Raw genomic sequence first — 13,131 nt, 5'->3', positions numbered from 1 at the left:
CCTGTCCTGAAGTTTCAAACCATTCCCTCGTCCTATCACTCAAATCCTGTTTCTCCTATCCACCCTGCTGCTGTGAGGACATGATTTTCAGCAATGAACAGAGTCTACAGATGAGTCTGAGTGGATTAAGAGCCCAAACAGATGACTTATCTGAGGAGAGCTTTAAATTAGTGCAGCAAACCTGTAAAGAGGTAGAGACCAATCTGTTGAGAACATCACCACCTGCCCTCATCTCTAGCTGCTGCCTCCTCACCACAGCAGTTGATCTCTCAAAAGTCTTCTGGCCATTTTTAGCACGGGAGACAAAGCCTGCAGCATCCCATAGTCCAATTTAGCAGGAAAAGATGAAGCCATTTCAGTAGCAGTGATCATAAACAAGCCAATGCATGCAGGGCAAAATGAGATAGAGTAAAGAAACAAAGCTTGCCCAGTGAGTAAGAGCATACCACCCACCAAGGCAGCGCTTGCACACACCAGCTCTGTAGGCACAGTAAGGGAAATTGAGCAAAGCAATTATAAAGGAGCCCATATCTACTTAAACCAAACCAAAACAACAAAAAAAACAGAGGGGGGAGGCAGGAACAGGGAAAGCATGCAAAACTGTACTTGAATCCTGAAGAACCAGTCAGAACAGGAAGCCACATTCTAAATTTGGTTATTTAAGCTGTCAAAGAGTATTTCTGTTTCCAGTTCTTGAGCAAAGAAATCAAACAGGGGGAGGGGTAGGGTGATACACATCACAGAAAGAACAAAACCCTGCTTTGAAAGCCCATTTGGTCAGCTGCCCATCATGATCAATGATTAGGCTGCTTAGTCGAGAATTCAGCACCTATTTTGCAATATTATCACTTCATTAAACCCTTCCCTTACCCCCCCACACCCACCCAATCATTCTATAGTTTAGCTATCCTTAAGTCTTAGAGGGTGTGATACAGAGAGGTCAATGCTCAATTACACCCCTTTTACTGAGGCAGAAGCAAAGATGACTGAAGGGACCTGAGCAGTGCCACCAGGCAGCAGGGGTGCGAGAAGGGACACAAGAAGAAACATCTACAGCTCTGGTCTCTCAGCAAGCAACACTAATGCTGGTCAGGGGTAACAGGCTGAGACACCTTTTGTTGAACCGCATAGTATCATAGTATCAGTCAGGGTTGGAAGGGACCACAAGGATCAGCCAGTTCCAACCCCCCTGCCATGGGCAGGGACACCCCACACTAGATCAGCCTGGCCAGAGCCTTATCGCACCTTCTCCCACAGCCACCTTCTCCTCCTGCTTTCTGGAGAGCTCCCTTCCAAGTGCATTCAAACACTTCAAGAGAAGCTTTGAAGTTCTTTGGATGCAAAAAACCCCAAACCCTCCAATGCACCCTATTTGCACAGCAAAACACTCTCCAGGAAGACACCTACACTGCCACTGAAAAGTTAACTCAGACCCTTGCAAACACACAACACTGCTCTCAGTCCAGCAAGGGAGAAACATGCCTCAATGACATGATTGAGATGATAAAATAGGTAGTGTGTTGTTTCAGTGGCCTATGGAAAAGCAAGCTCTAAATCCTCTGAACTGTCAAAAACATCCCCCCTAATTTTATAAAGGAATGCTTTTGATGCAAAGATACCAAAGGCCTGAATGGCAGCAAGTCCAGAAACCCTGGCCCAGATTCTCAAAATACATTCAAGTGCTTGAAACCCACACAAAGCTGAGACCCTGGGGAATTTATGTTTAACTTTGAAGCCTTGTGAAGGTGCCCTACCAGGAAAGGGACCAGGATGGCTATTTTGGAGTCTCTCTTTTGATTTACAACTGGAATATTTCCTTGCCTTAGATTCCTCTAGCTTCGAGCACCTGGTTCATGCTCAGCAGGACAAACAAGCACGTATGGAATCCTTACAGCACCTCCTGGTCAGCCCCTCCTTCACTAACCTCTGAAGAAGCACAAGTGCATGGGGGGCAGCTGTTCTGGCCTTGCTCTGTGCCAAGCAGGCCTTTTTGGTAACTGAAGGATCTGACCCACCTACATTCTTTTCACTTCCCAGTTTGTCTTTGCCTAGTTCCTCATTCTCCTCTGTTCACACACTTAGAATGACAAATTAAGAGAAACTTTCCATAAGCATTCTTATTTTGAGTGAGCTCCCTGCTGCAGCATGATGTTTACCTGGTAATTTGGTAATGCAATGACATTAGTCTGCTTGATCCTTCAGCCTGAAGATCACACCTGAAGTCATCTTACACATTATCATGATCCACAGGTATGCAATCGGACTGGACTGAACATGCTGCAACCACAGCCACAGACCTGGCAGTGAACCAGCCCTGCAGACAGCTGTTACTGATCTAATAAACCCAAATTTTACTACAAGAGTTGGACCTTTGCTCACACTTTGGTGGTGTTAGGAAATGAAGACCACAGACCCCCTTTAATGAATTGTGATGCACAGCCCACAGAACTTCTTCTGGGGGGTCAGCAGAGCTGGGAGGTTAACAGAACCATTCTTTATCTCAGTATTACATTCTCCACAAGCAGCTGCCACAGAAAGGCTAAGCTGTCACTGAAAGGAAAGACAGAAAGATGGATTCAGGAAACACATTCTAAAGATAAGGTTCATTCTACAAGAGCTTAGTAATCTCCAGCACGGATAAACACAAGCTTTCCTGTACACCACACACACAGTCCCCTCTTACTCAAGATCTGGAGCTAACAAACTGTCTTGCACATCCATTAGAAGATCCAGCTACTGTTCAAGTACCAACAAAGCAAATACTTGGCAGCTGCAGCAGCAAGCAGAGGAAGCACAAGGAAGGGTTAGCTGCTAGAACTCACAGCACATGCTTTTTGACAGGCTTTCTTGTAACACCAGATAGGCTTTAAGGATAAGCAGAAGTGCCAGGAGCCTGCCACAGGAGCACCAAATGGTGATGATATGCATCCCCAAAAGTCACAGCATGGACTGTAACTGAGGCTGCTGAAGTGCAGCCAGTTGGGTATCTCAGAATCTCTCCCCTCTCTCTCCCAGGGAGCAGCAGGTATCTGTGATATGTAGAGAGAAGTTTACAATGAGATAGAGAGAAACTTACAATGGGTCTTGGTTTAAGAATCAAACAAGCTGGCTTCCAGTTTATTGAGCTGTTGTTCTACACAAGGAAACACACACCAAATCCACTTAGTATTTGAGAAGCACCATTTACACTGTTACACCCCATGAGCTCCTGCATCAGACCGTGGTCTTCCGCTCCTAAAACAAAGGTATTTACTCACAGCTTGAAACCTTGAGGCATCTTGGCACATCCAAGTGTTATCATGGCAATAATCTGATTTGCTTTCCTTCCCAGATCACTCCTGGAAGGAACTATTTTGACTAAAGAAAACAAACCAGAAGGCAAGAGCACTTAGGCTGCAAAAGGTGTGGGGTCTTTTCCTTCTCTTTTAACACCACCTGAAGAGACAAGCACTTCTGGAGAACATTTTCAGGTAACAAACCTCAGGTTTTGAGCAGGACCTAATCACTTTCTGTGATACCTGAAGGAACTGACTGGCTCCTCACCTTGCCTAAGCAAATGGACTGGAGTGTGACAAGTGCCAGGACATAGAAGTTCAAAGAATTCCTATTAAGTCCCCAGCAGCCTTGCTCAGCAATGCAGCTTACGCAGTTTTATAGGCAGCATTTACCACACAGCCTTAAATGCTGCATTTGAGCAGACAGAGCTGTTTCAAGGCACACAGAGGTGGTAAATCCACAGCAGTGGAACAGTGTGGAAATAGAGGCCCCATTTAAAACATAAACCCAAAAAGGAACTGGTGGATCCTGACTGCAAACACAGACTGCAGCACTGCTGCTGCCCCAGGCCCTGGAGATGTTGTTTGTCAGCAAAACAAAGCTGCTGAACCCTTGTAACTTCGGCACACAAAACCTGGGTGTCGATGTAAACACAACTCAAAGCTCCATACATGCATTTTGGGTAGGATTTAACGACGTCAGGATGATGTAAAGAGATTGTTAACACACATGCTCCATTAAGAGAGCATTCAGCACGGCAGCAGCGTGTCTGGGGACAGGAGGGGAGATCTGCAGGCCAGCTAGCTGTCCAGACTCCAAGCAGCTTAATACAAGCATCTAGGAGGTGGGTATGAAGGTAACAAATAGATCGTTCAGGACACCTGGTTATGCGATACCCTTAGTCCTGTTAGCCAACAGTTAGGACAAGTGACAAGGACTGGCCCCATCAGGGATGCCAAAGCAGGACCCTGGACCCACACCAGAGGTCTGGGGATCTCACCTATAAACTGCAAGAATGGTCACAGCTATGGCAGGGTACAAAGACCCTCTGGGGCTTCCCTCAGAGCAGGGCTTGGATGTGAAGGAAAAGACTCTAATTTCAGGAGCCAAGCTGGTTTGCAGCTATTTGGTGAGTTTCAGGCATTTGCAGCATTCATTTGCTGTGGTTTTTAGCAACAGCTAGAAACCTTTACAGAAAATTAGGTCTGTGCTCACAACGCCCCAAGTACTTTCCTCAGGCAGGGACAGAAACCATTCCTCTTTGCATCAGTACAAAAGAATTTGCCAACAAATACAGTTTCAAGCATCTTCCGAGGATAACTGCCGAGCACAGGTCAGCTCTCTCTCTCTCTCTCCCTTTCTGCACATCTCCATCTTTTGCAGAAAAGCTTTCAGCAGATTCTGCTAATTCAGAAAGCTCCTGGCTGTGTGATGGTGCTGGCAGAAGCAGTCTCGCAGCGAGTGCAGACTTGTCAAGTCGTTTGACTGCTCTGTGGAGCAGGTTTAAGCTTAAACAACATTTTCACACCACTTTCTCTCCCTTGTCTCTGAGCCCTGAGTCTATGCAGTCTTCTGTGGTGTTAGATCTCAAAGAGCATGCACAGGTCAGCAGCCAGACACATTATTTGTTTTAGATAGGATAATCTTGATGTACTTAGCTACATGTCTGGAGAGGAGAAGGCTCCGAGGAGACTGTATTGTGGCCTTCCGGTATCTGAAGGGGGCCTACAAGAAAGCTGTGGAGGGACTTCTTAGGGTGTCAGGTAGTGATAGGACTAGGGGGAATGGAAAAGAAATAGGAAAGGGTAGATTCAGATTGGATGTTAGGAAGAAGTTCTTCCCCATGGGGGTGGTGAGACACTGGCACAGGCTGCCAGGGAGGTGGTGGAAGCCTCATGCCTGGAGGTTTTTAAGGCCAGGCTAGATGTGGCTCTGAGCAACCTGATCCAGTGTGAGGTTTCCCTGCCCATGGCAGGGGGGTTGGAACTAGATGATCCTTGAGGTCCCTTCCAACCCTGACAATTCTATGATTCTATGTCTAAGCTCCTGTTTGAAACTCATTTATCTGCCTCTTTGGAGGACATTTTAGCCTGGTTGCCTTCATAGCCTCTGCTCCACAAGCTTTAGTCGCTCCTGCTGACCTACTGCCAGTCTTCTCTGCATGTTCCACTTCACCTCAATATATCCCATATCTCATCAGTCAGGAAAGATAACACAAGAAACTATCTAGAAATCACTAGCCACAGACTAGCAATGCTGCTAAGCTTGATCTAAGTGGAACATTTATCTCTTTTGAGATAGGAGTTCTGAGACTTTGAAGAGACATGAGGTCTCAGAAGGGTGAACTTGGTGATTCTAAACATGTTTATGTGCCTTTCCTTAGGTCTTAGCTAATTCCATTGCAAGCATTAGCCTCTCTAAGCACTGACATCCTATTTAATAAATATTGTTGTTTTATTAACCCAAACAGGCTTTCTAACCACACCAGTACTCTTGCATTCACTGTCCAGTTAAAGGGATGAGTTTGGGCATGCCTGATGCCAACCATGCTACCCTGAGGTACTGTTTAAGCAAATTTTAGATGGCTGCAGGAGACAAAAAGACTCCTTGCCAGGATACTTTACAAAGAGCAAAAATCCCACCCCAAACACTGGCAGTAGCTAGAGCCAGGTCACCTGAATGATGCCTCAGGAGAACTTCACCGGCCTGGCCTTGCCCAGGCAGGCAGCTAGGAATGTCAGGCTGCTGCAATGTTGGTGACATTGCAGCTGATAACATAGTTTTGGTTTTAAAGCCTAAGTCAGTCCCTTGCCTTTTTACTGCCTGGATTTTAAACAGCTACTCCTTGCTATATTCCCTTGAAAACTGGGGATTAGATACATTCAAAAGCTGTTTATAGACATCTGCTGCTCCTCCACAGCAGGAGTCCAGGTTGTCTACTTACCATGTTTGACTGTGTTATTTTTATCCTGCTGTAATCAAACACATTTAACAGCCATCCCCTTGTTTTCCCCAAGAAGGATCTTGGTTTCATTTAGCTTTCTGACCCCAGCAACAGGAGTCACCGAGTTCAGATCACCACATCAACAGCAGGTTGTCATTTCCTACCCCAGGAAGTTATTTAAACTATATTAAAACCCACTCCTTTCAAACCTAACCTACAATTGTTGCTAAGTGCCCACAACAATTAAATACCTCCAGCCCCTTCAATCCATTGTGTATACTGAGATCAAGTCATGAGTTGATCTTGTGACTGCTGGAAGGCTGAGAGGGAAATGAAAAATTGGAATTTAGCTGAGTTCAGGTTGAGCCTCTGGGAGTTGAGCTTTCCAGCTTTCCCCTCAGTCAAGAAAGCTCTAGAATGACGAAACAGCAATTTTAAAATCATCATTCAAAGGTATAGGACTGAAGGAAACCAACCAGTCCCCCTCCCCAGGCCACACAATCACAGGACTACACTGAAACCCTGGGAGATTCAGGCTGGATGTGAGGAGGAGGTTCTTTCCCATGAGAGTGGTGAAGCCCTGGAATGGGTTGTCCAGGGAGGTGGTTGAGGCCCCGTCCCTGGAGGTGTTTAAACCCAGGCTGGATGAGGCTCTGGCCAGGCTGATCTAGTGTGGGGTGTCCCTGCCCATGGCAGGGGGGTTGGAACTAGATGATCCTTGTGGTCCCTTCCAACCCTGACTGATACTATGATACTATGATCTTTCTCTTTTGCAGATACAGCCAGGCTGGCCCCAAACCCAAAGCCCAAATCTTGTTCAAGCCTTTTAAATACCAGGAACTATGGCTTCTGTTGTTATCCACTCACACAAACAACATTAGGTAAAGAAGTGCAATAGCCAAAGAGCTCATAAAGGGAGAACTATTCACCTTCACTCCCCCTTCACTCCCTCTGGAGGCAATCTTATGCCTTTCATAAAATTTGACTGTAACATTTTAAGCCAAGAGAGTGCTCCTGCTGCTGGGGAGGCTACCCAGTATATACAGTTCTGGCTTTTATTAAGTTTAGATGAAATAATTCTCTTGATGGCTTAGAAGACAGGAGACAAAGCTTACAAGTCTTCAAGAAGTCTACTTTTATGACCACAGCTACATGAGAACATCACCACCAACAGTTCTCTCCATCCCATCAGCTGATGTTCAATGTTTGTTTGATTTTGCAGGGATAAGCATTTCTCAAAAGAGGTTTCTTCCTGAGGCAACTGAAATCAGCACTTACAAAAGATTAACATCTTTATGGAAAACAATCCCAAGCAGGAAAAAAAAATTCATCTCTGCAAATTCTCAATGTTCTCTGAATTTTGGAGCAGATGTTTGACTACCTGCCTCAGTAACAAGTATCTATGCCTCCATTGAACATGCTATTTCAAGCAGCAGGTGTCCTGGCATGGGATCACCCTGTACTTCAGTTGCTGGAAGCACAGCGTTTCATCAATCCCAAAGCCATACACAAGGCCCTATCCAGTTCAGCTCTTGATGGCAAAATAGATGGTTTTTAACCAGAGAACAAGAGCTTGGCACTATGGTTATTCTTCTCAGAGTACTCTGATGGTGGACCAAATCCTGAAAACCAATACAGGCAGTTAAGGAGCAACACAACCAGGGTTTGCTTCTAAGATACAAGCAAAGTCTCCACAGGCAGAGAGAAGTGAACCTTCACCATCTTACTCAGAGCACGTCCACAGGCATCCTTCCTGGATGCTAACAAGTTTGGAGAATATACTCACTGACAGCTTTGCCAACTGCTCCCCATATATATTTTTTAGTGTGTCATCAGGAGGAAGTTTTACACAGAGAGAGTGATTGCCCATTGGAAGGGGCTGCCTGGGGAGGTGGTGGAGTCACCATCACTGGAGGTGTTCAGGAGGAGACTTGACAGGGTGCTTGGTTGCATGGTTTAGTTGGTTGGGTGGTGTTGGATGATAGGTTGGACATGATCTTGAAGGTCTCTTCCAACCTGGTCTGGTCTGGTCTGGTCTGGTCTGGTCTATTCTATTCTATTCTATTCTATTCTATTCTATTCTATTCTATTCTATTCTATTCTATTCTATTCTATTCTATTCTATTCTATTCTATTCATCCCCTTCTGCAGCAGTCCCCTTACTGGGAGCTGCATTTATACCACAGTTAAGTGTATTTTTTTGCTCAGGTACACATGAGACAGTTGTGCACACTTAACAAGAGGCAGAAAATGATGTGTTTGCAGAACATGCCAGAACAACAGCAAACTCCCCTGTGGAACATTTCAGACAGAAAGGTATCCTTGAGGACTCTTGCAAGCCTCGAGCGACAGTCTTACCTTCTGGGCTGGGACCGGCATTCTTCTTCCCCACTGTCTGCCTCCTGCATGCATAGGAAAGGAGAAGCAAAGTTAATATGGCTTAATATATACAGGATCCAAAGACTTGCATTTCCCTGGTTTGCTTGCAGAAGGCAAAGGAAATTTTCAGTGCTTCTGCATGTAGCTGTCACTAGAGAGGAACTCACTTGCTGCTCAGCTGTCACTTCAGGTTCCCTCTCAGAGCGCTGAACAACTCAGCATCACAAGAATTTTTACCCCTGCAGGATTCATAGTTTCATAGTTTCATTCAGGGTTGGAAGGGACCACAAGGATCGTCTAGTTCCAACCCCCCTGCCATGGGCAGGGACACCCCACACTAGATCAGGCTGGACAGAGCCTCATCCAGCCTGGGCTTAAACACCCCCAGGGACGGGGCCTTGACCACCTCCCTGGACAACCCATTCCAGGGCTTCACCACTCTCATGGGGAAGAACCTCCTCCTCACATCCAGCCTCAATCTCCCCACCTCCAGCTTCATTCCATTCCCCCTAGTCCTATCACTCCCTGAGATCCTGAGAAGTCCTTCCCCAGCCTTCCTGTAGCCCCCTTCAGATACTGGAAGGCCACAATTAGGTCACCTCGGAGCCTTCTCTTCTGCAGACTGAACAGCCCCAACTCCTTCAGTATGTCCTCATAGGAGAGGTGCTCCAGCCCTCTGCTCATCCTCCTGGCCCTTCTCTGGACACGTTCCAGCACCTCCATATCCCTCTTGTAATAGGGGCTCCAGAACTGGACACAGTACTCCAGGTGGGGTCTCACCAGGGCTGAGTAGAGGGGGAGGATCACCTCCCTTGCCCTGCTAGCCACACTTCTCCTGATGCAGTCCAGGATCTGATTGGCTTTGCAGGCTGCAAGTCCAATTCAGCATGCTTTTGAATGGACTTCCACTGACCCCTGCCAAACAAGGCAGGCCAAAGAGCCAAACTCACAGTTTACCTCAGGGTGTTTTATTACCTTTCTATAGATCCTATTAATTCATAGTCCAGTGTCAGCAATCAAGTGTTAAGAAGCCACAAACCCAGCAGGTAACAAACCTGCCAAAGAGGACTGGGTGAGTGCAGATAGACTAGAAAGTAAGAATCTGACAAACTGTGCTGCTTTAAATTCAGAATTAATATGCACAATGTCTAATGTGCTGTGGAATTTTACTAGGCCTCCCTCCCAAAGCCCAAAGCAATACCTCAGCAGAGAGAGCTCAGCAATTAATTCAGCACCACAGTACATTTAGGTACCATGGTCAGGCTCTGGCTGGAGGTGAGCTACAGGATCTGTTCTATCAGTGAACATTTACTATGTTCATGTAGGTCTGCAGGAGTAAACACACTTTAAGCCATCCCAAGCATTTAGTAAGGGCAGGGTGTCCCAAGAAAACCAGAGCTCAGCACAAACAAAGGAAGAAAAAGCTAATTTTGTTCTTATCTTGCTTTGGTTTTGCCTCCTGCAGATCTCTCTAGTGAGCACCTACCATTTGCACAGCAGTAGCACAGAACTGACCCACAGTAAAGAGCAAGAGTTCAGCATGGGACCAGGTATTTCAGTCATACTGTGGTCACAAACCAGCAAGGAGATGGTTGCAAGAGACCTGTGCCACTGGGACAACAGGGGTGCTCATGTTTTGTTACTGAAGTCATGCAATGGACACTTAATTCTCTGAAATGTTATTTCATTGGTTTTCCCCTATCTGGTTACAGAGTTTTTTTTCTATCTAACTTTTACACAGCTCCAGCACAGTTCTCTCCCTTTTCTAACACTCATCCCACCATCAATTCAGGTGAAGACACCCCTTCATAAGCAAAGATGCTGGCACACGTATCACAGCAACAGCAGAGTGAATGCTCATGCACTCTGCATTGCTCCTCAACTCCCAGGTCACTTTGGGATGCTCCTGAAGGCAAACACAAAATGCTGAACATCCACTGTGCCTCTGAAACAGGAGAGCAAGGATAAAGAAAGCCCAAAGTGACTTTTCTGCAAACATCTGCAGAGTAGCTGAAACCCTGAGGCCAAAATGTCAGCAGAGAGTGATGGTGTTTCACACAAGGATGAAGTTCAGCTTACACCAACGCAGTGTCCTCCTCCCCAGCACTGCTCAGGCACCTCTGCAAAGGGCTCTGAAAATGTTCTCCCATCAACAAGCCCAGAGGACATTGTAGAGCTCTTCTGAGAAGGGAGCTATCCTCTTCTCCCTCTTCAGCTTGCTTCAGGAGAACAACTTGGAAGATGCTCTGTCATGCACACACAGCTTTCAGTTTTATGTAGCACAGCACACAGACAGAAACTAAGGAGAGGTGTGGAAGAGATGTCATGGGCTAGGGGAAGGCTGGGGAACAAGACAAATATTAATTCCAAATGGACTCAGTGGGTAAGACATAAGGAGGAACTGCATGTCCCTGAACCTCTGGTTCAGCCCCACCAAAGAGGACAAGTAGCTACCTGCCTCCCAGGGCAGGAGAGGATGGATGCAGTGGGAGAAGGAGAGATCTTAGAACTGACACATTTATGAAACCTGCAGGAGCTAGCACCTAAGTGTCAAGCTCAGAAAAGGAGTGAAGCAGTCAAGTGTCCATAAGAGAACCATAAAAGCCTGGGTTTTATCCTGAGAATCTTCTGGACTGTATCCTCTGTGCTTACTGCATGCAAAACTCTTAGTCAGCTCACTTTTTACACAGAGTTAAACACAGACACTCCTGCTGAACATTCTGTTTCTCTTATTTAAATGATCTGAATCTGTGAGATAGAAGAACAGCAAATGCATGCTTGGTACTGGTCTGTTTCTAAGAACAGAACAGGAACACCACCATGGAACAGTTCACTTGGAGCCACCTGCAACCACAAATTCAAGCTAAAACCTGCAGGCCATCTACAACAAGCAAGAGCTGGCAGGAATACCTTCTGCTCATCATACCTTAGAATTAGCTCAGCAACTTGACCCTTTCAAAATGAAAACACTAAAGAACCTCACAGTCCACACAGAACAAGTTGCAGCATCATCCAGAAGGGTGCAAATACGCAGAGGGAAAGCAGCCGTGACGCGTGGAGCCGTGGAGCTCTTCCAGACCAGGGAGACAAGCCCTTGTTCCTCAGATGAAGTGTCAGCTGCCTTCCTTGGCTGGCAGGACTCTCCAGGACACTCTCTGGCATGCAGACCCAAGACTGGCCTTGTTAAAGAAGAATCCAGTGCTGTAGAGTCACTTTCCATTACTCAAGCTTTTGCAATAACCACGCTGGCTCAGGACCTACCTGAGCCAGGCTGCTGTGCAGAGCTCCAGACACAGGACAGCTGTCCTGGCAATTCATGCTCTACACACAGCCAAAATCTCCACACGTTTTAACTGTGCTGCTTAACACCTCAGGTGTAGCAGGTGTTCAATGGAGCATGCTGCTCACTCTGCATTTTGACCTGACAGGCTGTAACAGCAGCATTTTAGGCCTGCAAAAGTAAGACACCAAGGGCTTCCAAGCAGTTCACCACTGCTTAACTAACTTGCATGCATGACAGCAGTAAGTAACTGCATTTCTAGAGCAAGCAAAGAAAGTCTACTTCAGTTCTAAATACTTCTCAAACCTCCTTGCCTTGTTCCTCTTCCCCTATATTTGTAATCCTAATTACTAGAATTTCCCAGGAGAGTGCAGATTCATTTCTTGCCCCGGTACTGGAAATTGCAGGCAATTCCCAGTGGGTTGGAGCAGAACATACTGTGGTGAAAAAGATAGCTCCAGCCCCTGAGATCACACAGTGCTTCTCTTAGCCATGCAGCCAATGTCACTGCAGAAGCCACAAAGACCATCTCCTCAGGGTCACACAGCAGTCATGGCACACAGGCCTAGCATGTAGAGTTCAACTCACTCAGGCCGTGCCAGTGTGGAGAAGTGTTTGTTACCCCATGTCTGAGAGCACAGAACCCACTGGGTTATCCTGGGCATACTTCTAGAGATCTGCCTGCAGAAACAGAGGGATGTGACATGTCCTTTACCCTACTAGTTGCTAAGAGCAGTGGACAACTCAACACTTCTCAATGGGCTCTCCTTCAGAGAGCCACATTTTGTAAGCTCTTGTAGCAGAAGTTAATATAAACTTAACAAAATCAAAGCACACACACGAGACCTGCAGGGTGAGGAATCAGAGCTTTGAAGGGTCAAATGATCAAGTATCATCAGCCCTCTTAAAGTGTGAATAACACTAGCACTACAGTTAGCCCCACTGCCTTTGCCCGCTCCCACCCCACCACGCCGGGTTGCGTGGCTTGATGTAACAGCTTCACAGCATTAGGGGTGGTTAGACTCAAGCCTAAGAAAGATACTAAAGCCACAAGAGCTTTTACTTAGGATGCTGCCTCACCTTAAGGACTTGGTGTGCTACATGTTGACTATGATGTGGGTTTTGAATAAGCCAAACCAGCTTAGAAGAGTATATTTGCTAGAGAACAAGTTCCTCAAACCCACAGTAAAGTAAAAGGTCTGAAGGAGCTCTTAAAATCTCCTCTGCACTGTTCAGGAACCCAAGCTAAGCA

General features: G+C 46.3%; 1 protein-coding gene across 1 annotated transcript in view; it reads right to left on the bottom strand.

The window, feature by feature from the left end:
* SSH2 (slingshot protein phosphatase 2) overlaps positions 1-13,131 on the bottom strand; it is a 105,019-nt gene that overhangs the window by 58,812 nt on the left and 33,076 nt on the right. Inside the window, 1 exon segment of the mRNA XM_068154519.1 lies at positions 8,579-8,622. Coding sequence (XP_068010620.1) covers positions 8,579-8,622 — 44 coding nt within the window.

Source organism: Melanerpes formicivorus, unplaced genomic scaffold (genome assembly GCF_026170545.1).
Source record: "Melanerpes formicivorus ecotype bairdi unplaced genomic scaffold, bMelFor1.0.p_v2 SCAF_29, whole genome shotgun sequence".
In the NCBI taxonomy this organism is placed as follows: domain Eukaryota; kingdom Metazoa; phylum Chordata; class Aves; order Piciformes; family Picidae; genus Melanerpes; species Melanerpes formicivorus.
This window is presented reverse-complemented; position numbering and strand designations above follow the sequence as displayed.